Here is a 25881-nt window from a genome sequence, read left to right on the forward strand (position 1 = left end):
GCCTGAGAGCGGTGGCCGCCGGGCCGCGCCGCGCCGGGGGGGAGCGGAGCGGGCTCCGGCCGGGCCCCGGGGGGGGGTGGGCAGCGGCCGCCGGGCAGGGCTGAGGGAGAGGGGGGGAGCGAAGCGGCACCGACCTCGGGGGAGAAGGAGGAAGTGGTGCGGGGGGAGCGGAGCGGGCGCCGGGCCGGGCCGGGGGGAGGAACCGGGGCGGGGGCGAGCCCGGCGGGGAGCCCAGGTAGGGCCGGCGAGAGGGGGAGGAGCGGCGGAGGCCGGGTAAGGCCCGAGGGGGGGAGCCCCCGCCATGGCGGGGGCCGGTGAGAGGAGCCGGTGAACGGCGGCGGCCGCCCCCCTCGCTCTCCGGTCCATGGTGCTGCCCCCCTGCCCCATGGCGGAGTTCGTGGTGCCGCGGCACAGCGCGGTGATGGAGCGGCTCCGCCGGCGCATCGAGCTCTGCCGGCGGCACCACAGCGCCTGCGAGTCCCGCTACCAGGCCGTGTCTCCGGAGCGCCTGGAGCTGGAGCGCCAGCAAACCTTCGCCCTGCACCAGCGCTGCCTGCAGGCCAAGGCCAAGCGGGCCGGCAAGCACCGGCAGCCGCCCCCGGCGCCTCCGCCGCCCGCGCCCCCTCCGCCGGCCGCCGCCGTCGCGGGAAGCGCCGACAGGACCGGAGCCAACGGCCTGGACGCCGAGGCGGCGAGCGGCGAGCAGCACGGCCGCAGCAGCACGTTGATCGCGGTAAGGGGCCGTCCCGTTCCCGGTTGGGGCCGTGGGGGGAGCCGGCGGTCGGCGTGGTTGTGCCCGGCTGGCACCGTGACCTCTCCTCTGGAGCTGGCACCGGATGGAGGAAGGAAAACGGGCTCTCACGGTTGGTGTGATGGCTTGTGGTGGGAGGGCTGAGGTTGGTGTTGCTTTGCGGAGTACGCGTGTCTGCTCTGTTACAGCTTTGCAGCTGGACAGGGCTGTTTTATTTTCTCTCTTGTCACTTCTGTGCCCTGGAAGAGTACATAAAAACTGCTGCCTGTTGAGGTAGGAATAGGGGGTGGCCTTCTGTGGTGGTTACAGGCTTTCAGAGTAGCGTTCTGTGAATTATGTTTCTGGCTAGTTCACCTAAAATGTCCCTGCAGAAACTCTCAGGGGAGCATTAATACTGTGGTGGCTTTGGATTTTTTGTTTGTTTGCTCGCTTGTGTCTTTAATTTAGGCTGTTAGGGTTTAATGGAGTCACTCGATAAGGATATGCTTGTTACTGCTGAGGAACTTTTAAGACAAATAATGTGTCTATTAATTCTGGTACATATTGGAAAGAATTTCAGTAGAAAGGCAGCTGCTTATTTGCCACTCGCTCTAGTGGGTGTGAACACTATGGGAATCCCACTCCACCCATTAAAAACTGGCTTAGCTCAAAATCTTAATGTTTCTCTGGCTTCTCTAGCATTTCTGGTTGTCAGGATATATTCATATAGCCCTGTTTGTATATCAAGATAGCTGTTGCTTAACTTACTCTAAGCCCTTTAAATATACTGCTACGTACTAATGTGACAGTAATGTAGGTTAGTAGGATAACCTCTTAAAGGTTGCCTGTCTTCATACCTGTCTTTCTTAAAACCAGGTATTTCTAAATGGTGGCCTGCATGAAAATGATACAGTACTGTTCTGAGTGTCTTTAAAAGGGGATACTGGATTAACTTGAGACATTTCCAGATTAACACCTAGATTAAATCATATTTTTAAGATGGTATGTGTGTTTGATCAGGTTAGAAGCGAAGGAGGATGTGATCCTCTGCTGTCTCGGACCTCATTTAGTTACAGTTTTTAAAATGGAATCATGATAGAGCTTACTGTGTACTTCGATATGACTGGACATGATGTGAAATAGTGAAACACGGGGCACATCGATGTCAGCTTTAATGTAACTAGCACTAGGCAGCACATGTGCAGTTTGTAGTATTTACAAGACAAACTGAAAATGTTATTCAGCTGAGTTGTTTCTATTCTTGCTAAATATACATATGAGAATCTAGGACATACTGACTTTTCTGAAGACTAAGGTACTTGTGACACAGTTAGAGCACTTCAGATGGCTGTTAAAGAGTCTTTGAGGAAGAGAGGAAACCTTGTGCATTCCTGACAGTGATTCTGTAAAACTTTCCAGGTAGCTGTTGTTTACTAGACTGATCTTGAATGTAAACTTGTGTCAGAACAAAAATTACTCATACTCATATTTTATTATCTAAAGAGTTGGTGGGTTTTCTACTTATTTCCTGTCTGGGCTCTAAGGCTTTTTGCATATGGGGCTCTATCCATTAATAATGCGTATTTTTGTTACACACAGAGCTCTTTAGCATGTCAAATCTTGTTGCTTAAACTGCCACCACACGTCTTCATATTGATCTTCTAAAAGAAAGATGTCTTTGATTCATTGGTGGTGTTTCTTTTAAATTGCTTTGGATGTGGATTTGATCTAATTAGCATCCATTATAATGAGGACTCTCAACAGCAGTGAGGTTCTGAAACACACTGCACATCTGGGGAAGCCCTTCTTGTACAGGAAGCTGCTGCCAGTGGCCAATTTACACAACAGAAGAGGGTTTTAGTGTATGAATGACTCTTCCTCGTGCTGGCCTGCTGTTTCCTTCCTAGGATACATGACTGTAAGCTTAATTGCAGCTGCTGATTCATCACCTCGTTACTAGGGTATAAAGTTGGTTTGCTTAGTAATTCAAGTTTTGAAAAAAACCACCAACAAAAAACCTCTGCTGCTAATTTCATTCCTTTGGCGTGCAAGGTACCTCTCTAGGTTGGTATTTTACCTCTAGCAATCATGTAGCTGTTATCAAGACCAAGCATGTGCTTTGTATGGGAAGGACGTGGGTTTGGTTTGCAATATTCAATGAAGTTTGGATGAACACCAAAATTGTCTTGTTTTAAAGTATCCTGGACACATTCCTTTCAAAAGAATGCTGCTAGATCAGTGAAATATGCATTATATCAGCTATCACTGTTGTTATGATCCAGAGTTTTCCATGAAGCTGCATATGAATCTTCTCTTGGAAAGTGGTACTTTGTGTTGAAAGTTAGTGAGCATTTATTTTGATCCTTGAAAGAGAAAACAACTTATGTAAATGTAAAGGGTTTGTGAACTAGCATCTGAGGGCTTGTGGTAGGAGGATGTGAAGCTGCGCTGCCACAAGTGTGGACAGTGTGTGCACTCTGAGATCTTGTACTTTAGAGCATCTTCTGCAAATTCAGAATAGTTGTGGGGAACAGGGTAGCACGGCCACTTCCTTCTTAACATCTTGTATGATTTTTCATGTGGCCAAAATCAGATATTTTCTCTTCCATTAGTCTTTTCTCTGGTTTAGATCCTGAAGCTGGATGGATCCTGTTTACAAGCAGAAGTAAGGGACAGATTCATCCTTTGTTTTCTTACTAAGCAGCTCTAAAATTTGAGCCACAGAAACCAAGAGAATGCAGTATTGATACAGAAATACCTTGGATGATTTGTGCACCATGTAGGCCTGTCTGTCATTTGAGGAAAAAGATGAAAAACATATTAGCTTCCTATTTTTTTAAATTTTGAGACTATTATTTAATGGGAAATTCAAATGTTGAAATTTACTTCGTATTTCTGTTGTTGACGTTATTAAGACTATATTCAAAGTAGAAGATGCTTAGTGTTTGGATAACGTATTGTCCCTTGTGTTAACCTTACATTTTTGAGAAACAGGGAAGTTGGGAAGAGAAAGGACTTGTCCCCTAGCACATTTTTTCCTCTTTGCCAGGTTCTGATTTGAGAAAGCTCATTCTAATACGCTGTTTAAATTCTCTGCAGTAGAAAGGTTGGCTTCCTTGTATTTCTCTGATAGACCTATAACATAACGTATCACTGAGCTGAACAGAAAGTGTTTCCTTGACACAGGAATGAGACTGGCAAGATCTGGATTTTCATCTCCACTCCTTGTTTTATGGTGTGGTCTCTTGGAAGGAGACCTGCTCCCTGTTTCTTACTGTTGTTTTCCCCACCTGAGAGCAGTTGTTGTGTAGATGGCTTGCTTTGTCTAGGACTACCACAAAACCACAAACAGTATTTCTGGAATGGGCAGAGAAGGTCTACTCGGTGGACTGTCTTGGGAATGCTTTGTGTTAAAGCTGAAGAGCAGACCAGCGTTTATTTGGGAGCAATAGAATTTTTTGCATTAATAATAGGTAAGTTCTAATTTAAGTAAAAGCACCAAGTAAAAAGTTTAAAAAGAAATTTAAGTACAAGGAAAACAATGCACTGTTTCTTGGTTGAGAAGACCTAAAGTAATAAATTAAAGGGAATAGATTGCCTGGATTGTACTGACAGGCATTAATAGCATTCCACTAACGAAGCTCAGGCTGGTACACTAACAATTCAGAAGACCTCATTTTTGTGTAAGCTGTGGTATAGGGGTATTAAATTATGAAATTATGTTTTACCACAAAAATAGCAAATTATTTCCACATTATTTATACATAACTATAGCGCAGTGTAGTCTTGCCACCATTGTTTATTTTTGCTGACAAGTCTGATAGTTTGTTGCCCAACAACTCAGACAGGTTTTTCTTTGTCTCCTTTTAATTCTGTGTGAGGTATTGTTGTATGTTTGAAACATTTCCCTTACTAGATTAGTTAGATATGCAGTGATGCTTCCTAAATTGTAAGGATCTGGGAGTGACTGATTTGCTGCTGCTGTTTTAAGTTCAAGCGAGGTGGAGGATCCGGCATTGCAGCTAAAGGCACAGCAGTTTTTTTGATTCAGCAGAACAATTCCTGTAGCAGAAGCTGCCCCTTGTGACTAATGCAGGCTTGGGATATTTATAGACATGCATATCCACAGCCCTTCTTCACTCCAGCAGGCAGTCACCCAAATACAAAAGTCTTCTGGAATTAAAGTAAAAGTCAAAATTAAAATTAGTCCAGCAGTTTGGTTCTGACAACACACTGGAATGCAGGAACACATTGGGTAATAAAATGTTTTCCTTGTAGGGGGAGCGCAACTTTGGAAGCTGTGGGTAGATGCACAGTAAATGGAGAGTTCTTACTATGTCGTGTAGTCAAAATGTTATGTTTTCTGTCCAAAATTCATACACTACAATTTCTGATATTTGCATTGTTGCTCTAGCTTAAGAGGTTGTCATCTTTGTTGCTCCTGTCCTTGGCCAGGCAGGAGAGGAGAATCTATGTCTATAGAGGACCTACTGTAAGATCTGGTTTGTGGGACCTTATCATGCTGCAATACTACCACTTCTGTGGCAGAAAAATGGATATATTCTATTTTGGTTTCCCTTTCTAGGTGAGAATGCTGGTATCTAGCTAGGAGGCGTATTGGAACTAGATTTTTATTATGTTTCTAGAGTAATACAGCATTTCTTCTTTGAAAATAACTGGCTTTATATTTCTTTTGCTGGTATTTCATGACAAATCCTTGTAGACATAACTTAATTCTGAGACTGAAGTGGTAAACTTATTCCAAATAAAATACAAAAAATTAAAGCTCTCTTGAATCCTGTAGGAATATTTTAATCTCTGTAACAGATGCTTTAAAAAACTAAGCAAGAACATTATATGGAGCCTAAAAGGCACAGTATTAGAACCAGATTTTTTTAAAGTTTTGTTTCTGCCATGTTCACTAGGTATTTTTTCAGAAAAAATGGAACTTGCATACAGTTTCTATTTTTTATATATATATTTACTGTCTTCAGTTACAGGACTCAAAGTATAACAAATTACTGGATTTTTGCAAAAGTAGTTTAGTTGACTGTCCTCAGTTTAAAAATTCTGCATTGTGAAGGTTTTCGACATTAATTTCAACAATTTCTAATTAATTAATTTCTAATTAATTTCAACAATTAATGCTTGTTTTTCTAACGCATTGAAATGTCAGTGGTTTCAGATTATTATCTAAAACTAGTTTCAGGTATTGAGTGTTTCACACTGATGTTTTGATTCCTGGAATAATTTTTCTCTTAAAAAAAAAAACAAACCAAAAAACCCAAAAACCAGAACAACTTTGTGCCATAGTTTTGATCAGTGATTCATGCCCCTTTCCCACCAAGGCAGTAAGAGCATGCTGCACTAGACTCTGAAGTTTGGAACACTGCCGGCGCTAAGTTTTAAAGCTTTTCCAATTTCTTCTTGTTGGGCTTCCGTGGTAGTTTGTGGACAGCTTTTATGAAGTCTGCCAACTTGCCCCTGCAGTAAGACCACAATATGGCTGAGCATCATTGTGGTAAAACTGGTGGGTTTAAGACGGAGGTTGAATATAGCTTATCAAAATTATTTGTGTGCTGTCTGTTTTCTCATGGAAGCCGTGCCATTTGACTGGGCATGCATCCATCTCCAGCATTGTGGTCCTGTGTCCTAGTCAAGTATAGCATGTATATACTGTGAATTATATGATCAGAGGCTGCTTGTGTTGGACACCCTTTTTGTGGTGATGGATGACACCTGGGTTTTTATCAGTTTGTGTTCCTCACATGAGGAATCCACAGTTACGGCCTGACTTGCACATGTGCTCCTGCCAAGTAAGTGTATTTATTACCGTGTTGAGGACTATTTTGCTCACATGAATAAAATGCAGCTCTGATGACGCGATGTGGAGGAGGTGCAGCCTACGGCCCTTCAGTGGCTCTTTGAGAAACTGTATGTCCTGTCTTGGGCCAAAGGACTGAGGCCTGCTTACACCCCTTTCTTTGCACTGTTCCTATATTGGTTTAAATACTTTGGATAAATGCTTTTGGGGTGATACTTTTAGGCAAAGCTAAATAGCAGAGATCTTGGAGGCTCATCTTTTGTTGGGAAGTTGAGTAGGCTGAGCAAATGGGGATACATTTCTGTATCCGGTCTTGTGACAATGGAAAGGATTGGCTCCTGTGTTTTAAGTAAAATTGATTGATTCTGCTAAGGAAACCATGGACAGCATACCAGAGGGCCACTGTGCCTTACAAAATGATAGTGGACAATAAAATTAAAGCTAAAGGGATTTTCTTAGTGAGTAGCAAGCTATGCTTTACTTCGTCAGTGTTTCTTCTTCCCCCTCTTTTTTTTTTTTTTGAGTTTTGGCAGACCAGAACAGGTTTTTCTTGCCTTGAGAACTCTGTTGGAGCAGCTTGATATGTAGATAGCTTGCAGTCTGACTTGTATCTCACATGCTCCTTGTTATTTTTTTTTTTTCCCCAAAAAACCAGATTGTTTGGATATACACAGACAAATTGGGGAAGAACTGAATTTAATATTTCTTTTTCTGTTAGGAAATCAAGAACTGAGATAGTAAAAAATGCATATAAGAAAGGGATTTCACAAGAGAAAGTTGCATTATTTGCAGAGTAGTTATATGAATGTATTTGGTGTGAGAATTTCAGGTTCTGTTATTCAAAATTAAACACAAGTAAATAGAAGATATCAGGATTCTAATGGCAGAGGAGAAGCGACCTGTAACTTTTGGCTCTCACAAATTTTTATGGCACTGTCTTTTCTTGAAAGAGGAAAGGAGGTAGAAAATGGAACACTGTTACTAGGTTAGTTTTAAGCTGGTTAGCTGGCTGTATTGTAGATGGCTAACTACAGTAGCATAAATCTCGCTGTGGACTTACTGCCACAATATCCAAGTATGCTTTTGACTCTTTTTAATGTGAAAAGTGAACTAGGATGCAAGTGCAATTGGTGAATAGCTTCTAAAACTCAGAAATTAAGTGTCCTGGTTAGGAACTGGGCTCAATCTTTTCTCATACAGATAGAAGATAAGCGGATTTACTTCTTTCCTACATGTCTATTGGCTGTTGTGTATGGGTAGGATATCTTTCAAATAATCTTAGATTTAGCTGAGGTGAAGCAAGGCTTGAAGCAGTCACCCCCAAATTTTAATTCATTAGTGAATTAAAGTTACTTTTTCTTTAATCTCCTTTTTTGACAAAGGCATATAGTTTAAGGTGAAAGGAGGACTTTGTCTACAGCAACTAAAGTCAAGATGTCACTGAGAATCAGATGTCTGAACGTTATGACTGTTAAAACCCATATAGATATGAAAGTTCCTATGTGTTTTTATTGACGGAAAGAGCCTGTGATGGATATTAGGGGTCTGTATCTTTTTCTAGACTACAATAAGTGTAGTTTATAAGCATGGATGATTTAATCTTAGACTAGTTAGCTGCATATATTGCAAATGGTGTAGTACAGTAGCAAAGGCCTTGGGCCAGATAACTTCTGGAATATTTGTCCAGCAATCCAGGTGGGTTTTGCAGCCTGTGAAGAGCAGTGTGCAATTATAGCTATAATGCTACCAAAATCCTAGTTGCCTTGAGTTGTCTATATGAATTACAGTTACAGCAGTGACACCAATGGGCATATATTCTGTTTTAATATAGAAATTTGCTTCAACTATGAAAAGAATATGTTCACTACAAAACTAAGTTATTACTTGCATGTCAGTTTTCAGGGAGTGTGTTTTTCCCTAATGATTTAGAATTAAGGAGGATCCATTCTCAAACTTTGAGTGATTGACTCACCATATTACCTTGGGCAAATTAGTCATCCACCTTGAGCTTCGGTTTTCCCAGTTGGAGTATTAAGTAAACAATGGGAAACTTGCTGAAAGCCAAATGTTGCGACTGAGTTGAGGCTTCCTTGCTTTGTGTTGTTTTGCCTTTTTACAAAAAAGTAAATTTCTATTATTCTTTCAAGTTGGTATTTGAAAAATTCACTCTAGAGCTGTAGACCTAATGTCCAAATTAAGAGCATTCAAGTTCCAGCCTCCTCCTCAAATGTACACCTCATCATGTCCTACTAGGTTTTCTGCTGATCTCACCACTCTGCTGCTATTTTAATGAACCATCTAGAAGATCATAGTCTCCTGGGAAGCTGCAGTCTATCCCTCAGATAAAAATAAGATTTTGCTGCTACCTATGCAAGCATTAAACAAATTGTGTTTTTTCCGAACACCAGCTAACTGTAGATGGGTTAAAAAAAAAAAATTACAACAATTAACTGTGAACCAGTCCTTCTGTCCTTAAATCAAAGAATGCTGTTGCCCAGGCAAGTGCTGTAAAATTCTTCTGATAATTTATGCTGGCTCTACAGACAACCTCTTGCTTGCGTGGTGAGACCTTGAGGTTTCCCCTGTTTGTTCTTGGATGAGACAGTTTTCCCCAAGGGTTAGTGGACTGCATTGTGGAGACTGCAAGTAATATTAAAATAAGCATACTTGTCTTGAGGTTTGTTTAATGAGCTGCTTTTCTACCATCTGAGAGAACTGTTGTTCAGTGAACCACGCTTCAGACGGGTGGCTTTTTGTGGGGATTCTCCTCATGTGTCCTGCTGAGATGTACAAAGGCCTCTCATACAGGTCAGGGGAGCTGATGGGAGCTTTCCCTCCTTAAGCGCACTTTCTGTTCGAGCAGTGTCTGCTCTACAGGTTTGTCTGTGTGGGTGTAGCGTTCTAGCACAAACAAAACACAACTTCTCTTACAGAGTGCACCTGAGGGAAGGAAACGTTTATAGTAATTTTTGATGTGTGCATGAATTCTGTTTTCAGATGTTTTTGAGGTCAATGGAAAGAACTTTATGTTTGAAAGATCGCTGCCAGGAAAGAGGTTGAACAAAGGCTCTCAAACTCTGGTTGTAAAACTGTTGCTGTACCCTCTGGTTGCTTCTAGGTGGCACTACAAGAAAAAGAATATGTGCATTCGCTATCTATGAGAAGCCAACTGTTGAGCTGGTTGGGGCTCTGGTGGTCATAGCGCAGAGAGGAGCAGCTGACAAATACTCTAGGAGAAGGCAGGAAAGGAATAAACTTACTCTGCTGTGATAGAATTGACTGAACTCTGAATTGCATTTTACATAAGTGTGAAACAGTGGTCGCTTAGTGACAAAGTGGTTTTGCTTTAGTGCCAAAAATGTGGTTGTGTACAAAATTTATATACATAGCTCTTCTCCAAAAATTATAATCACAAGAGAAATGGTTCTCTTTTTCTCTAAATATTTAAATGTGAGACTGCTTTATAAAGCAGTCTTACAGAACAATTATACTGTGTGTACATGGGCCAAATAAAATACAGGTTTTTATTCTCATCTAAAATTTGAATCTTAACGTTCTTCAATATTTTTTCATTTTGAATAGGAAAAATCATAACATATTGCAGTTCACAGCCATCTCTCAACTTTTTGTTGTTGTCAAAGTATGTGGCAGCTTTTGGTTTTGTTTCAAGGAGGGGGCTCTGTTTGATACAGTACATATTTTTGAAAGTTTACCCTAAGAGATTATAGTAAGGAAGTCATCTCATGTGATGACTTGTAAAACAAATCTTATCAAAGCAAAGATGTAACCTTTTTTTAACCTTTATTTCCTAAAATGTTTTATTCAGAGCTAGACAATGTTCTAGTAAGAAATAAAAATCCTATTCTATGAAACACAAAACTAAATAACTAAACCCTTCCTTTTTTTCAGCAGCTCCATGAGACTGTGAAAAGAAAGCTTGGTAGTGCTGCTTCCCCTCAGAATGGAGACCAGCAGAATGGCTATGGTGATGTATTTTCTGTGTCCAAGAAACTGCGTCGTGATGATGGTCTTGGTGGAGTGAGTGGTTCTTCCAATGGAATGCCCCCTGTATCTCCACTCCATCATCTTGACAAGAAATCTGGCAGCGGAGACACCTTACAACTTAATGGAAAACATCCGATGGGGCTAGATGGCATCAGCAAGAAGTGTCTTCCAGATTCCAGCCTGCAAATGAATGGAGGTGGTGATGCTGATGACTCATTTCCTCTGAGTTTGAACAAAGAGCTGAAGCAGGAGCCTGTAGATGATCTTCCATGTATGATTGCTGGAGCAGGGGGTTCTATATCTCAGAATAACTTGATGCCTGATCTTAATCTTAATGAGCAAGAATGGAAGGAACTTATTGAGGAGCTTAATAGATCAGTGCCCGATGAAGACATGAAGGATCTCTTTAATGAAGACTTTGAAGAGAAAAAAGATGCAGATTCTTCAAATTCAGCTGCACAGACTCCGTTGCCACAAGATATTAACATAAAGACTGAGTTTTCCCCAGCACCCTTTGAACAGGAACAGATTGGATCTCCCCAGGTGAGATCCACTTCATCAGGTTCAGCATTTATTGGTGCTGCTTCTGTACCTGTAAGTGCCGCTTCTCCAGTGGTTGGTAGTTCTCAGGCTATGTTTCAGCCTTCCAGTCAGTCAGTGACTGAAAATCCTAATCAGCCCATGATGCAGGCATCAAACCACTCTCAGAGTGTCCAGAGGCCTCTCCCCAATGTGTTGTTACCTGGGAAGGGTGCAGGAAGTGCCAAAGAAATGTCTTCTGCTCATCAGCTTCAGCAGATTGCTGCCAAGCAGAAGAGAGACCAGATGTTGCAGAACCAGCAGCAAGCTTCACAAGTCCACCAAACAAATCAGATCTCTACGTGGCAACAGTCTGGACCTTCTCATAGTCCACTGGCTGTCCCATATACCATGGAAAATCCCACCAGCCCATCAGTTTACCAGCCAGACTTCAACAATCAGAAACTCATGATGCCTAGTATGGGAAATAAAAGCTCACCGAGAGCTGGAGGCAATTACCATGTGAACATTTTGGGTCATCAGCAAAACAGCTTGAACCAGAACCCTGTGAGTAGTCAAGGCTCTATGCTAGACTATGGGAACACCAAACCTCTTTCACATTACAAAGCAGAATGTGAACAGGGGGTTACAGTACCTGGTCAGAACAAGGCTCCCATGTTGGCCTACATACAACAGCGCCAGCAGGCACCGCTGTCTCATGTGAGCGATGACCAAAATGGGATGATCCTGTTGAAACCCAAGTCTGGAAACATCACCTACCGACTTCCGCACAGTCAGGTGAATGTTCAGGTTTTTGTTACCTTTGTTTAGTAGCAGATTTAAGGTTTTGCAAGAGGGTGTTGGACAGGTAAGGCTAGAGTACAGATTACTTGGTATTGTTTCAAAACAGTTGCTGCATGATTTTGAAGAAGAAAATGATAATATGCAATAGGCTGAGACAAGAATCAAGAACTCTCTTTTCCACTAAGGACAGTTTTTAATACTCGGTTCTAGGTCATGTGGTAATGTGTGATTTCCAGCTTAATATACTTTGTGGGCAACAAATTATGTCACGCTTCATAGAAGCTTCTACTTACAAAGATAAATAGATGCTTTGTAAACTTTTGCCTAAAATAACTCGTGTAAAACTGTAGTGTTAAACAGCGTTCTCAAAGAAGCTTTGATTTCTTTACCTTCTTTTTAGTCCCTACTTGTGTCAGAGTTGGCTTACTATAAAAAGGCATGCCTTCAGTTGCTGCTTTTTTGAAGAGAGATGGAAGTGGGGGCTGCATTCCTGATTTCTTGGGTGTTCCTTGGGGCTTTTCAAATCTAAGAATTTGTTATTGGTTAAGTCTCTGGGGATTGGGGAAGCATGGGATAGGAGAGAAATATGTATTTAAGAATGAGTAATGGTAATATTTGTCTGCTTGAAGCAATATGCTTCAGGTTTTCCTGTGAAGGAAAATTCCAGATGGTGCTTCTTCGCCTTATATGTAATTGGTACTACAGGTATGCTGCAGGTGAAAATTTATGTAGTGGAGGGAGGTATAGGCTCATTTGGATTCTGTAACGTGTCTGCAATGCACATACTAGAGGGCTTGTTGAGAAAAAGGCCTTTGTTATAAGGCTTAAAGCTCCTCTAGCAAAACCTGTTGGAGATCCAACCCTAGTCATATGTTCCCTCAACAAAACTAAAGACTTGTGAAAAAGATCTGATTAGTCTGTGATAAAGACCACACTGATGTACAAATAGAAATCTGAGATCAACATGTGCTTCATAAGGCACAAAAAAAATTAATCTCTTTAAAAGTTAGCAGAAGTAACAATCTTAACATTTTGATGGCAGACGAAGGGGAAGGGTAGAGATGACTGTGTATGTCACATCTCCCCCTCACTGAAAAACATGAGGGTGATCTTGCATCTACACTGCCACGCTTGCGCTGAACTAACAGAAATACTGATGAATGCCTCTGGAGAATTTCTCCAAAGCTTGCATGAAGAACAACAGCACAGTATTACCTATATTTGGCTCATAATTTCTTATGAAACTGTGGAGAGTGCAAACCGACAGCTGAATCCATTAGCTGAATTCTAAACTTGAAAGTAGTATTTGTTTGCATAATTAGAGATGAGGCTGAAATATGCTTAAAAACAATAAAAATTGTCAAATTTCAAATGGATTTGCTGGTACAAAGAGGACCGTATCAGATCTTGAATTATAATCATTCCATGTTATTTTTGCTTATCCCAAGTTCCAATCTCCAAAAAAAGCAGACTTATGAAAAATTAATAACAACAGTCTTATCTGTAGTAGTATTTTTCTCCGTGGAATATGGTGATGGTTGGATTGCTGGAAAAATACGTTAAGACTCATTTTGATCAGTGATAGCCTTCTTCCCCTTCACCTGCAAATAGTAAATACTCTGATACTAAAAAAAGCAACATTAGGAGGGGAGGCATAAACACTTGCTGAATTAAATGTTGACAGAAGAGGCAGGATTTAAATAAATATTTTGTATAATGAAAATTTAGGATGTAGTGTATGAAAAGCTGCTACCAAAATTAACTGAAGCTGGTGTGTTTGAATTGCTGTTTGTAACTGGTGCTGTGCCTCTGGCTGAGCAGAAGCACACAGAGCTATACTCACCTGTTTGAGCTGGGCTTTGGGAAGTACTTTGAGACTGAAATTAAAGCCTCTGTTCCTGAATGTTGTGGAGCTTCTGACCTTAACTCCGAACTGTCACTTCTGTGTCTGGCACTTCATAAATGGGTTTTTGGCTGTCTTTAATTAGCTGAACTGGAAACTGTATCACACTTTTCCTTTTCTGTTAGAAGGTTCACAAGTGAAGAAGCTATTGCATAAAGATGGCAAAGTATAAGGAACTGATCTAATTTGTATTGAATAGTGTAAACGTACAAATAAGCAATAATTGACAGTTTCTGGTTTTCTGAGATGTGTTATGATTCCCCTCTGTGTGTAGACTTTGTTTATAAAGTCTCTCTTCCTTATCCTGTAAAATGGTAAAAATAATACAAATCATGGTCATCACCATGAAAGTGCCTTTCCTCATCTGTGTAACTGCATACAGTTTCTGCATTCTGGAGGGCCAACCTCTTTGTAACCCATGTCACTTTTTCTATGTTCTGCAGGATCAGAACCCTTCTCCTAATGTTCCTCGTGTTCCTGTTTCTGTCCCGGGCCCTGGTGTGGGTGCCCAGGCTCCCAACGTCTCCATGGCAGGTAACCACAGCAACCCACCTTATCTCAGCAATCAGCAGCAAGCAGCAGTGATGAAGCAACACCAAATGCTGATGGACCAGCAGAAGCAGAGGGAGCAGCAACAAAAGCACTTGCTCATGGAGCAACAGAAGCAGCAATTCCTAATGGAGCAGAGACAGCAACATCTTCTGGCTGAGCAGGTGAGGGGGGCCAGCAGTCTTTTTTTTCTTTGCACTGATTTGCTTTGGACTGAAACAACATTTGAGATCTTCTCGAATAGTTATCACATTACAAAATAAGGAATGTAAACTGCAAGTCACTTTGGAATCATAAGTATAATTGCTGTTTTGTGTTTCTATAAAAGTAACCCAAACACATAGCACTTGATTGCCGAAGCTTATTTTTTCTGTCACAAGACGCTGTGGCGAATGAAAAGAATAAAACAGGTAGAATTGAGTAGTGTGAAAATGCAAGACAATACCTACATGGAGAGAAGGTATCATACTGGCAATGGTGTAATTCTTTGTGAAAGAAGAAAGGCAAATGAAATCAGAGCAAAAATAAAAGACAAGGTTGGGATACTGTTGATGTGTTCTGTAGAGCTTTAAAAATGGAAGCAATGAGCAAGGGACTCTGTAAGCTCGTTGTGCCTTCTGCCTTTCTTCCCTGCAAGATCCACAGCAGTTCATGTTTCCAATTTTAAAACATCTTTCACTTGTTTATTTGGGGAAAATAATTAGACATCTGCATCCAACTTGCATCTTATCCTGCCAAAAGAATTTCACTCTGCTGTCCATCAGACTGCAGAAAGCTGCTTTAGCCTCTCTCAGGGAAACAGTCTCCTTGTGTGAATCTTTCTAAGCTTTAAAACTTTTGCAAGTCTTTCAGCTGGGAATCAGCCCAGAGCGCATTATTCCCGTGGTTGGTGCTTTTCTGCATTTTTAAAAGTCCATGCAGACATGTTCCAGGCACTGGCACTGTACATACAGAGCAATTATCAGTATTTGGTATGGAGGAAGGGGAAGAAGAATTTTCAAAGGTTTGTGAGACACAGGGAGAATCTGGTATTCAGATCTTCTGGAAAAAGTGTAATGATCTGTGCTGCTGAAAAGTTTTGTCTTTGAAGATAATGGGGGGGAAGGGGAAGGAAGAGCCATGGAAAGTGTTGTCTTTGAGGATAATGGGAGAAGAAAAAAAAAAAAGCCAACGGTTTAATGAAATTAAAAAAGTGAACTGCATTTATCCCTGAGAATTAAAAAAAAAAAATAAAAATGCTCTGGAGTCCTTCAACTAATAAGAGTTGGGAATGTGTAATTTTCTTAATTTTCAGCACTGTTAAAAGGTGATAAATCTCATTGTTCTCAACTTTAAAGTTGGGAGTTGTTGTCCTGGTAGATAGGAATTTCACTGTAATAGTTTGGAAAATAGTGATGGTGAGAGAAGGTCAGGTAGTGGTTGTGTGTGTGTGTATGGACACCTTGACTTTTATTGCAGCAACTGTCCATTAGAAGCTTTATTTAAGAAAGAAAGAAATGATACAGTCTCCTCTGAACTGAAAACATGTGAAAGCTTGGTTGGGAAGCACATTTTGAGGGGAAGAGGGTAGTAGAATCTGCAGTATTGTGGAGCTATGGCTGTGCCAAGTCCTAGCTAATGGCTTTTTTGATTACTTAGAGACTTGTGTTAAAATTGAGGACTGGATTGAGGTGACAGAAAAAGCCCCTTCAGTTCTTCACCCAGTGTAGATAAAAGCATAAGATTGTGTTTGGCAATGTTTTAAAGAAAATTGTATGAACATTGGTAAAGATATTTGGGTAAAAATACAATTTGGGCTAAGGGAATATCGTGGTGGAAATATTGCTTATGTTGATAAATATACTGTCAAAGCCCGAAGACACAGAATGCCCGGATCTTCAATAAAATAATATTTTCTCCATGATTTCTGTGATCTGTAAAGTTATATAAATAAATCCGATACTTTTTAGTAAATTATTCAGTTTTTGATGCCTTATATGTTAATATCAAATGGCAAAAAGTACTAACTTACTTTGCCAAAATGTTAACAAACAGGTACTCTTTGAAAGAAAGTGGGGAGAAAGGAAATACGGGGTGTTGGCATCCTGCTTGTACTTTTGCACCCCCGGTGAATGGCGATTATTAGAGTTCTTAGAGCTGTGGCTCAGTAGGTTTCCTTAGCTGAGGAATGGGCCTAACGCTTCAGACCTCTCTGAACAGTGGGGTGGCATATTAGCAGGGTGATAAGTAGCATATCTCAAACACTGTTGAAATAATATTTTTTTCCCTACCTATTTGCTGCTGCTTAGCCAGCACATGTTGCTGGAGTAAATATCAGTATTATGAAAATATTTTATTCCTGTCCTAGTTATGGTAACTACAACTAACTTCCACATCTTGCATCCCTGTATAGTGATACTGGGACTCTGATCCCAAACAAGGAGAGGCTTTGCTTTGGAGCTGAACAGACTTGGATATTGCATTTGCCACATTTCTTTGCCTTGTGCTGCCCAGTCCAGCTAGATCTTGTTAGCATTCTAATTTGATATTTATTTCTTTGGATACACATGATACTGGATGTAGTTTTACAAAAAAGATTTCTGAATCAGTTGATCTCTGTTTTGCAGGAGAGTTATAGTTTCAGGTAGCTTCAGTGCCATTCCCTGCTGCTCTAAAGCTTTTGTTTCTTTGCATTTGGTATTCTGCATCTTCTCCCCGTCCTGCTGCCCCTGAGCCAGGTTCTGCAGCTCTTGGTTTCTCTCAGAACTATGGCATCTCTCCTTGGCTTCTGTGGTCAGCCTCTTTCAAGTTTGACTGGTCCAGCAAGTAGCAGGTCCTTTCTGTCAAGCAGCCTGCCCTCCTCATTCCTCTGCATGTCTCAACAGCTTCTTAGTTGTAGACATTTCAAAAGGATGGTAGTCATGTGTATCTATTTGTTACATTGCACTAGTCTCTTCTTTAAAGGCTTATTGCTTGTGTCTTTACCCTAGTACTCTTGGAAGGGAGTTTCTGTCCCCTTCTGTGCCCCGTGCAACTTAAGATAAGTAGGTAGTTGTGCATTTTATCACTACTTGGTTATCTCAGAATTTCAGTCCGGTTGAAGGTATCTGTGGAAGAAGAGCCAGAAGTGCTATGCTTGATAGGTTTCATATTGCAAAAGCAGCCTGTTGGCTGTTTACACTGTCAGGATCTCTGAGTGTACTATTGGTGCATGTACATACACTCTCAACGATCCCCTCAAGGCTTTGGATTTCATTGTCCCAAAAAGTTTCCTAATAGAAAATTTGCTTATTTTATTTTTCAAATGTTTTTATCATAAAGTAGTATGGGTTGAATGTGCTTTTAAAGAGGCAAGGTTATTCTGAATCATTAGTAGGGTTTGTTTCAATTCATTGGTGCATTGTTAAGAAAACGGGTTTGAACAGTGATAACAAAACTTGTATAGCTTCTGTTATAAACTTAGTTCTGCAGTTTTCCATAATCTTCTAGGAAAACCTGTGGTATATAAGGGTTTGTGTATAGTTTTTTCATTTTTGAAAACAAGGGCTAGAAATATTTACATGTTCAGTTTTTACTTTTCTGTGTAGTATTGTTGATACTTATGACTTGTACTTTTATTTAATTTTTAGAGAGGTCTAAAATAAATTGATCTGGGGTAAAGAGCAAAAAAGTGTGTGAATTTTTTTATACACGCTCACTTTTGCTCTTTTTGTACCTGTTAGTGTCTTTAGAGTATTGCTTAAAAATGCCTGTTGATTATGTTGCTGATTAAAAGGCTAACATCTCAGATTTTCAATGTTTTAAAGGCTTCAGACATGCATTGCAATACCTCCTGTAATGTGTGCTGTTGGCCTATTGTCTCTGAGTTCCTAGTCTTGTCACTTACCAGATTAAACTGACTGTGTTTGAACCTCAAGAACAAAGGTCTGAAGTGACTTTAAGGCTGCAGAAGCTCCTTTAATTACCAACTCTGCATAAAAGCATGCAGATAGCTTGGGTTTTTTTACCCAAGATAGTCACCCTTGGAAAAAGCTTGGCTTCTTTTCTAATTGTCTTGCATTGGACCTTTCCTAGGAGAAGCAGCGGCAGCAGCAAGAGCAACAGCTGCAGCGGCATCTCACTCGACCACCTCCCCAATATCAGGATCAACAGCAGAATCTGTACCAGCAACAGGTTGGACAGTTCACAGGTAAGTAAACATGGCAATTGAAATAATGGCAGAAAAAAATATCAGGAGTAAAAAACAAGGTGTCTTCAAATTTCCTGGATGGGATAGCTTTTAATTAATTTATTACAACACCTTTCCACGTCACTGTGCCTTAAAACTTTTAGACCTATACTCTGATTCAGTTGCAAATTAACAGCTTCCCCTGTCCTAGATATCTGGGACAACTTAAGCTTCTGATTCTTAATATTGCTTTGGAAATGGGTAAAATTCTTAAGTACTTTCATTGTTCTAAAGGCCTTTTTATACTACCATTTCCCTTTACAGGTTGTAAATTCTCCTTAACTTTCATATATTAGGATTCAGGTTTTGGTTTTTTTTTTTTCCTGAAGCCTGACATCACTACTTGTATCTATCACAGACCCTCATTAAAGAAAAATAAGTGATGTATTATTTCTCTCACCTGCTAGGATGAGTTTAAAATTCTCTAATATTCTTATCCCTGCTACCTTTAGAAGGGAATGCAATTTGAATTCTCTTCATTACATGTTAGTGTCCTACATGGTTTTTTTTTTTTATAGGAGAAGCAGCTTGGTATGTCTTCTGTGTATTAACGCTGATAAATAAAAGATGTTACCGTTAAGCTGGAATAGCTTCATGAATGTGGAAGAACTAGAGACCAGTAAAAACTCATCTCCTTACCTGAAAAATCCTTACTTAACAGGGCATCAAGAAGCCACTTGTTGGTTTTCATAAACCTAGAGTACAAAAAAAGTGCTTATTCCCTTCGTTTTGTTTCTTTACTCTCTTATGTTCGGAAATAAATACTGAAGGGAAAAGATGCAAATAGAAATGGGATACCCTCATTCTGATAGTGTTTGTGACGATGCAGTGTCTAGTAGAGCTATGACTGGGTTTTGTTACTTAACTGAAAAAATTTGATACCAATACAAAAGGATTCTGTGTTAACACAGTGATCGGTAGCATCCTTCAAATATTGCACTGAAACTTTTTTTTTCTCCTGCCACATTTCTACAGAAATATAGTAGTACACCTGTTAGAAATAGAGTATGTTTTGCTATAATGAACATCAGTATTATTAAAACTATTTGTTCTGATTGTGACTATTTTTTTGCATCTTAAATCCTGGTATGTGTACTACCTCTTCACTGTAGTGTTCTAGTGTAAGACTCTTCCCCCACCCATTGGTGTGCTTTGTGGATAATTAAGTCAATATAATTTGAATTATATTTGGCTAAAATTATATTTGAATAAAAACTGAAATAATGGAGAGCCAATATTCCTCAGCTATCTTAAAATTTGAAAAAATTCTGCAGCTTACTTTTTGGTTTGAAAGTAGAGAAAGTACTAGTGTAGGTAGGTTTCCCTTGGTCGATTGTAAGAAGGGGGGGGGGGGATTATGTGCATTACACTTCACAGTGCTTTTCTGTTCTTTTTTTTTGCTTTAAGTAGGGGGCTGTTTCTTCTACAGGAAGAAACTCTTACTCAGAATTTACAAGAACAAAGGACTTTTTTTAGTTTGCTGAGAAGACTTATTTTTGCAAATCATCTTGCTTGGTTATCAGCATTGCGTATTAACATAGTGAATATTTCATTGTGGAAATCCAAAAGATACTTGACCAAAACTTTCTGAAAGTTATATAAAATAGAAGAAATTTCTGGAATTGGGAAAACACAGGACTGGAAACCCTACAGTTGTACAATAAGAGATACACAGTGTATGCATGGAATAACTGACTGTGTGTGTGTAGTAAGTGGTATTTTTTAACAGCCTAACAAATTGTGCACGCACTTCAAAGTATGTCTGTATACCTTTGTTCACAAAGAAATATCAGAGTCCTGCCTTTAAAGTCTAATTTTTTTTAAATTGATGATGCTGAACTCTAAGAAGTGGTATTCAGATTTTTTAGGACATTGGCAAGTCTGTGTTTGAAATCAAGGTGGAGGTGCTAACTGGAGCAACAATTGACAGTCTTTAATTAAAGTAGTGCTGTGTGTGTCGGTTGCATAGGTTGGTTTATACAAATGCAGCTGCACCTCCCTTCTGGATTATATAGTGTCTACAAGCCTAGCTTGGCTCTGGTTGAGCCAAGGTATTTAATGTACAAAATATTTCTGTGTATTTCAGGGTCATCTTCAGCCATCCCTGGGGTCAGTAATTTAGGACAGTCCAGCTCCAGTAGTCCACGGATGTTTCCTCAGACCCAGAACATGATTCAGATGGGACCTGGACACAGTTCTGTTCCTCCACTCCAGTCGGGCTCCAGTCAGCAGGATCGGGGGGTGACTCAATATACCAATATGCAAAACATTCAGCGAGGGGGATTATACAACTTGGCGTCTGGTATGACACAGATGGTTCCCCAGCACGCGACACAAAGTGCCAATGGACAGCCACCGATGCAGAGACAAGGCAGCTTGGGCCAGGGTGCTGCTGTTCCTGCTGGGTACGGGCAGAATACCTTAGCAAACTCAAGTATTTCTCAGCAGCACAATAAGGGTGCACTGAATCCAACCTTATCTAAGCCACAGATGGCAAGAGTACCAGCTGCTATGGGGGCTCAAAATCCATCTTGGCAACACCAAGGTATCCCTAATATTAACAACCAGACACAAGCAAACAGTGGCTTAGGACCATTCACTGCCAGCTCCTCTTTCCACATGCAGCAAACTCATCTAAAGATGGCCAGCCAACAGTTTGCCCAAGGAATGCCTCAGGTAAGCCTAAGCACCAGCAGACCGATGACCTCTATGAATGCTGCCGTCTCTGGGCAGATGTTGTCGTCGTCTTTAGGTGCGCAGCAGCGGACAAACCCACCTACACAACAGCAGGTACCCTCACAGCAAGTCTTGCCTGGCATGAACCAGACTGTTCCAGATCTGAATGCTTTCAACCAGAATCCAAATCAGCAAATGCCAAACAGAGGTAATCTGCACTGTAGTCAAGGGTACCCTGTGAGGACAACCAGTCAAGAGCTGCCTTTTGCCTACAGTGGCCAGTCGGGCAATAATGGACTTCAGAACTTAACTGGTGACACAGACCTGATAGACTCTTTGCTGAAAAACAGGACTTCAGAGGAGTGGATGAATGATTTGGATGAGTTGTTAGGAACTCATTAAAATGGGGCCGGGGTGGGGGTTCTACTTTTTTAATTATTTCATGAAATATAAACAACACTTGGACCAAAAAACCTGTGGCATTGAGACTTGCAGGCATTAGAGGTAAAGGGTTGGGAAAGGGACTGGAGCTGCTTCTCAATGAGTTGATATATGGTAATGGCGCACCAGGCAGGTCTGCAGGAACAGCGCGCTTTATCTTGGTGTCTCTAAGGAGTCGCACGCTTGAACAGGTCAAAAAATATTGTGCGTATCCTAGCCAGCCTTTCAGAAATCTCACTTGCAGTGTTCTAAAATTAAATTTTTTAATTATTTAAAAATAAAACAAATTTCCACAGAAATAGTGCAGAAAGAAAGCAAATAGTTGCACAAATTGTGTTTAGGGCTTAGTCTCCTGCAGCTATTACTTGCAATCATTATTTGTTCATAGCTTGACATGCTATTGTAGTACTGTCCATCAAACTTCTGACTTTTATTTGAGAAGAGGCTGTATGCACCTGAGTATGCTTGCAAAATGTTTTGAATTGTTTCTTTTCCCCATCGCTGAAGCATGTGCCTGTACTCTCAATAAGCAAGTGATATTTCACAGTAAATATTTCTAGATGCTGGTGATAGATGAAAGGAAGTATTAAAACCTGGCCAGTTAGTCTAGGTAGTCGTCTTAATAGATTGTAGTCTTTTAAGCTGCAGTTTGCACTCTGTTGTAGAGAGGCACAGTTCTTGGCTTATACCTTGCTGTGTTTAAAGGGGGAATTTCTTATGGGAGAACTTTTAAAATATAGTAGGTTTAACATGAATTGTAAAGCCATTTACTTTGCACCTGTTCCTTCATAACTTATTTCCAAAGGTAGTTGTTTTTAAATGAAGGCTTTGCTTCATGACAGCTCATCTAGTTTTCTTTGTTGTAAAAAGTAAAACTAACTTTTGAGATCAGTTCATTCCCCAAAGTTAGCAGTGATGCAATGAGCACAAGACTTTGTCACTTCAGGATAAAAATGAGGAAAAAAGAATTTGGCTGAGAGGTGAAAAGTCCTTAACAGCAATAATAGCACAGGCAGCCTGGGAGATTACTTGTATCAGGGTTGCTCCAATATGGAAGTCTCCCCCTTTAAATACTCTTTTTTTTTTTTTTTTTTTTTTTAAATACTGGGTTACGAGTTTGATAATCTTTCTATAGACTGGTGGATTTACTTCTTTAATATCCCTTGAAGCAGATGATGGTTCTTCAGCTCAGCCCAAGGAGACCTCTCTTATCTATATGTTGGGGTCAGTCCCAGAAAGGACAAAAAACACAGTGGGAACAGTCAGTGTTCCAAAGTCCTTACTTTCTACCAAAAAAATCCCCTATCCACCAACAAACCACCTTGCCTTAACCTTTATTTTAAAATGAAAATAAAGTTGAAAGCTTTTGTTTTAAATGCACAAATACCTCTTCCCTTTTAAATCCACTTTTTTGGAAAACTCCTTTAAACTTTCTAACCAAACCCAGCATTGTGATTTAAAAGCAATTTCCTTCAACACAGACTGGCTTCTTCAGGAGTTTTCTGCACTGCAGAGATGCGTGAGAGAGGTTTTTTTCTGGAGTGGGTGAGGGAAGTGAAGGATAACATTGATTTCAAAGAAGGAAAATATTTTACTGTATCTGCAGCTCCTTTATGAGACAATTTGCACTTTTAAAAACTGCTTTTTAACACTAATACTTTAACCCTTTCCAAATATGCATGGAACATGGTTTGTCCAGCACACTTACCTAGTGTGGATGAATTACGCTCTGTTGAACAGATTTGATATTGTATCATGGTGAACCGTTGGTGAAAGATGTGCATTGATCAGTGGATCCCACCGCTGAATAGTGGATAAAACTTCACTGAAGCAGACTTAATCCCTCATAGAGCTTGGAAAAGATAACATAAAGATTGTCTTTGGATGGGAAGAAGAAGGTGTTAGTGACTTTGGTTGTTGACACTTCTGATATTTTCTAGAATAAGTAGTTGAGATGCAAATAACTGATGCTAACTTTTCTTATACTGGCAATCTAAGAAAAGAGCTAGTGAGTTTGGTTTACTATTAAGTTAAACCAAAAACTGGTCCAAGGTAAGTGTCATTAGAAGAGTATAGATGTAAACTAGCAATGGCAGGGGAAGGAGTGTTTGCTGTATTTTTATTTTTAAGGGTTAACTTTGCACCAGTGTGCCTTCCCTTCCTGTTGGGGGTGCTTGGGACCTCATAATTTCAAGTGGCATCCTTCAGTGTCACTAGTTTTTTCTCCCCCTTACAAACACTTGAGAGAAATAACAGGGTAGTAGGATTCAGCTTTTCTTTCTTCCCTGTTTAGGTTGTGGTGAAATCTGCTACGTTTTCCAGTAGATTTTGCACACAGACTTTGTTCTGAATAAGTCAAAATACAATCCATCCAGTTGTTATTTCTTAATTGGAGGAAAAGAACATCTGCTGTTTGCATTATTACTACCAAAAAGGCAATCCAGCTAAATGTCCAGGAAAATGCAGATGTACTCTTTTCTCCACTGTTTCTGGAAGCTAAGGTGGATATTGCCCTGCTTGACCAGAGGGTTTGTTCAGGAAGGTATCTAGATTTGAGGACAGGGCCTTTTCATGGTACTGTTGAAGTAAAATTAAGTATGATTCCAGGCATGCTGGCTTATAATGCCCATTGGTCTTCGTACATGAACGGGATCCAAACAGCATTTAACCTGGTAGAAAAAACAGCCCTCGCTTCTGGTTTTGGTCCCTGTCCACATAATGCGATCAGACTGTTGAAAATATGGTATCACTGTAACAAAGTTGAAACAGTTCAATGGAAATGAAAATACGGTTTAGATTTACATAGGTGCATGGGTAGGGCTGGGCTTTGCCTTTATGCCCTTTCACATGTAGCTGTCTATATATGCACTTGGGCTTTCCATTTGCTGCAGCTTCAGAGCAATAAAATGTATCTCCCCTGAACTGTACCTAGCCAGCCGCCCATGGCTTTATTTATAAACTGCGGTTTTGGTTGGGTAGGAAAGGTGAGAGTGTCACTGTGCAACATCCACTGCCTTCCAAAAACCACGATTCAATTGAAAAGGGTGCTCAAAATTTTGTTATACACATTTCCTTTGTGTAAATAAATGTTTACAATTTTATATTAAAGATTTGAATAAGAGTTAGATCTTCTGACTGTATATTTTTTACTTTTTATAGATTTTAAAACTATAATTCTTTATATATGTGTTTGGGGGGGTATTATGGTAAGTTTTATGCTTGTAAATGGAGAACAGTTGAATTTGATGCTAACCTTTATGAATTTTTGTCATTGAAATGTATAAAGAGTCCATTAATCCCCTTATTCTTTTACTACAATTACTGGTGCACACCAAAAAGAAATCCTTCACTTCTGTTTTATCATTATAAAATAAATATTTTGCTAGTGTATTAAACATACATGGTGTGACTTTATACATTTGTGTGAGCAGAGTTCAGTGGTGTTGTTCCTAGTGAGATGGTTCCCTTCATCCCAATTTTGGTCGGCCTGTTACTAAGGCTCAGATTCTTCTTCTGTGTCTTATCAATTCTTATGGTTTCAGAAAGTCCATTTAAACAGGCCAGAACTGCATAAAGAGGCCTTAGAAAACTTTCCTTTGAAACAAGGCTTTATGCTACACCTACTGTTTCTGGACTTTTTAAAATGCAGTTGTAGGCCTTAAGCTAGGAAAGACAACTGCAGAGTTTGTTGTTATTAGTGAAAAAGATGTTAATAGCTACTCACATGTGCAAAATTGTAGAGTTCCAAAAATATGCTCAGATTCCCTCAAAATAACAGGCCTTGGAGGTTCAAATTGGTTTCCTTGCGACTTGTGAAAAGACAAAGATTATGTTTGTCTGATGTAGGCAGATTGCACAAAAAAAACCAAACTGAGAAATGAGGAACACGTACTGCAAGCATGAGTTACTGTTTCTGAAGAAGGAACAAAATACTGGCAGCAAGTCGCATGAAGATTTTGGCTTAAAGCTGGTAAGGTCCCCAAGCCACTGCACAGAGCTGGTGGGTTGAAGAGGCTGTGGAAAATAATAGCAAAATAGGTCTTTCAGACCCCAGAAGTGAAGCAATGATCTGTGGCTCCATCAGTGCCCAAAGGGGCCTAGCTTTAGTGGTGTGTGTTTGGATGTTAATATGGTCTTGTTAACAGGTATTACTTGATGAATTACTCTGAATCAAACATTTCAAAGCAGTGTGAATCATACCACTTCCAGCAGACCCAAGAATT

General features: G+C 40.2%; 1 protein-coding gene across 2 annotated transcripts; it reads left to right on the top strand.

Moving 5' to 3' along the window:
- Window positions 1-200: 200 nt before the first annotated feature.
- MAML1 (mastermind like transcriptional coactivator 1) lies at window positions 201-25057 on the top strand. Of its 2 annotated transcripts, none has more exons than XM_075509393.1 (5): window positions 201-733; window positions 10464-11876; window positions 14229-14498; window positions 18388-18502; window positions 20628-25057. In XM_075509393.1, the coding sequence occupies exons 1-5, from the start codon at window positions 365-367 to the stop codon at window positions 21617-21619; spliced, it is 3159 nt and encodes a 1052-aa protein (XP_075365508.1). In that variant the 5' UTR covers window positions 201-364; the 3' UTR covers window positions 21620-25057. The 2 variants fall into 2 exon arrangements, with proteins under 2 accessions (XP_075365508.1, XP_075365510.1); XM_075509395.1 differs by having other exon boundaries at window positions 10467-11876.
- The last annotated feature ends 824 nt before the right edge of the window (window positions 25058-25881 follow it).

This window comes from Mycteria americana, chromosome 8, assembly GCF_035582795.1.
Source record: "Mycteria americana isolate JAX WOST 10 ecotype Jacksonville Zoo and Gardens chromosome 8, USCA_MyAme_1.0, whole genome shotgun sequence".
Taxonomy (NCBI): domain Eukaryota; kingdom Metazoa; phylum Chordata; class Aves; order Ciconiiformes; family Ciconiidae; genus Mycteria; species Mycteria americana.

Coding starts and splice junctions, on each gene's coding strand:
- MAML1 (XM_075509393.1), top strand. CDS start 365: ATGGTGCTGCCCCCCTGCCCCATGGCGGAGTTCGTGGTGCCGCGGCAC. Junction 11,877..14,228: donor ACCGACTTCCGCACAGTCAG/GTGAATGTTCAG, acceptor TATGTTCTGCAG/GATCAGAACCCTTCTCCTAA. Junction 18,503..20,627: donor ACAGGTTGGACAGTTCACAG/GTAAGTAAACAT, acceptor TGTGTATTTCAG/GGTCATCTTCAGCCATCCCT.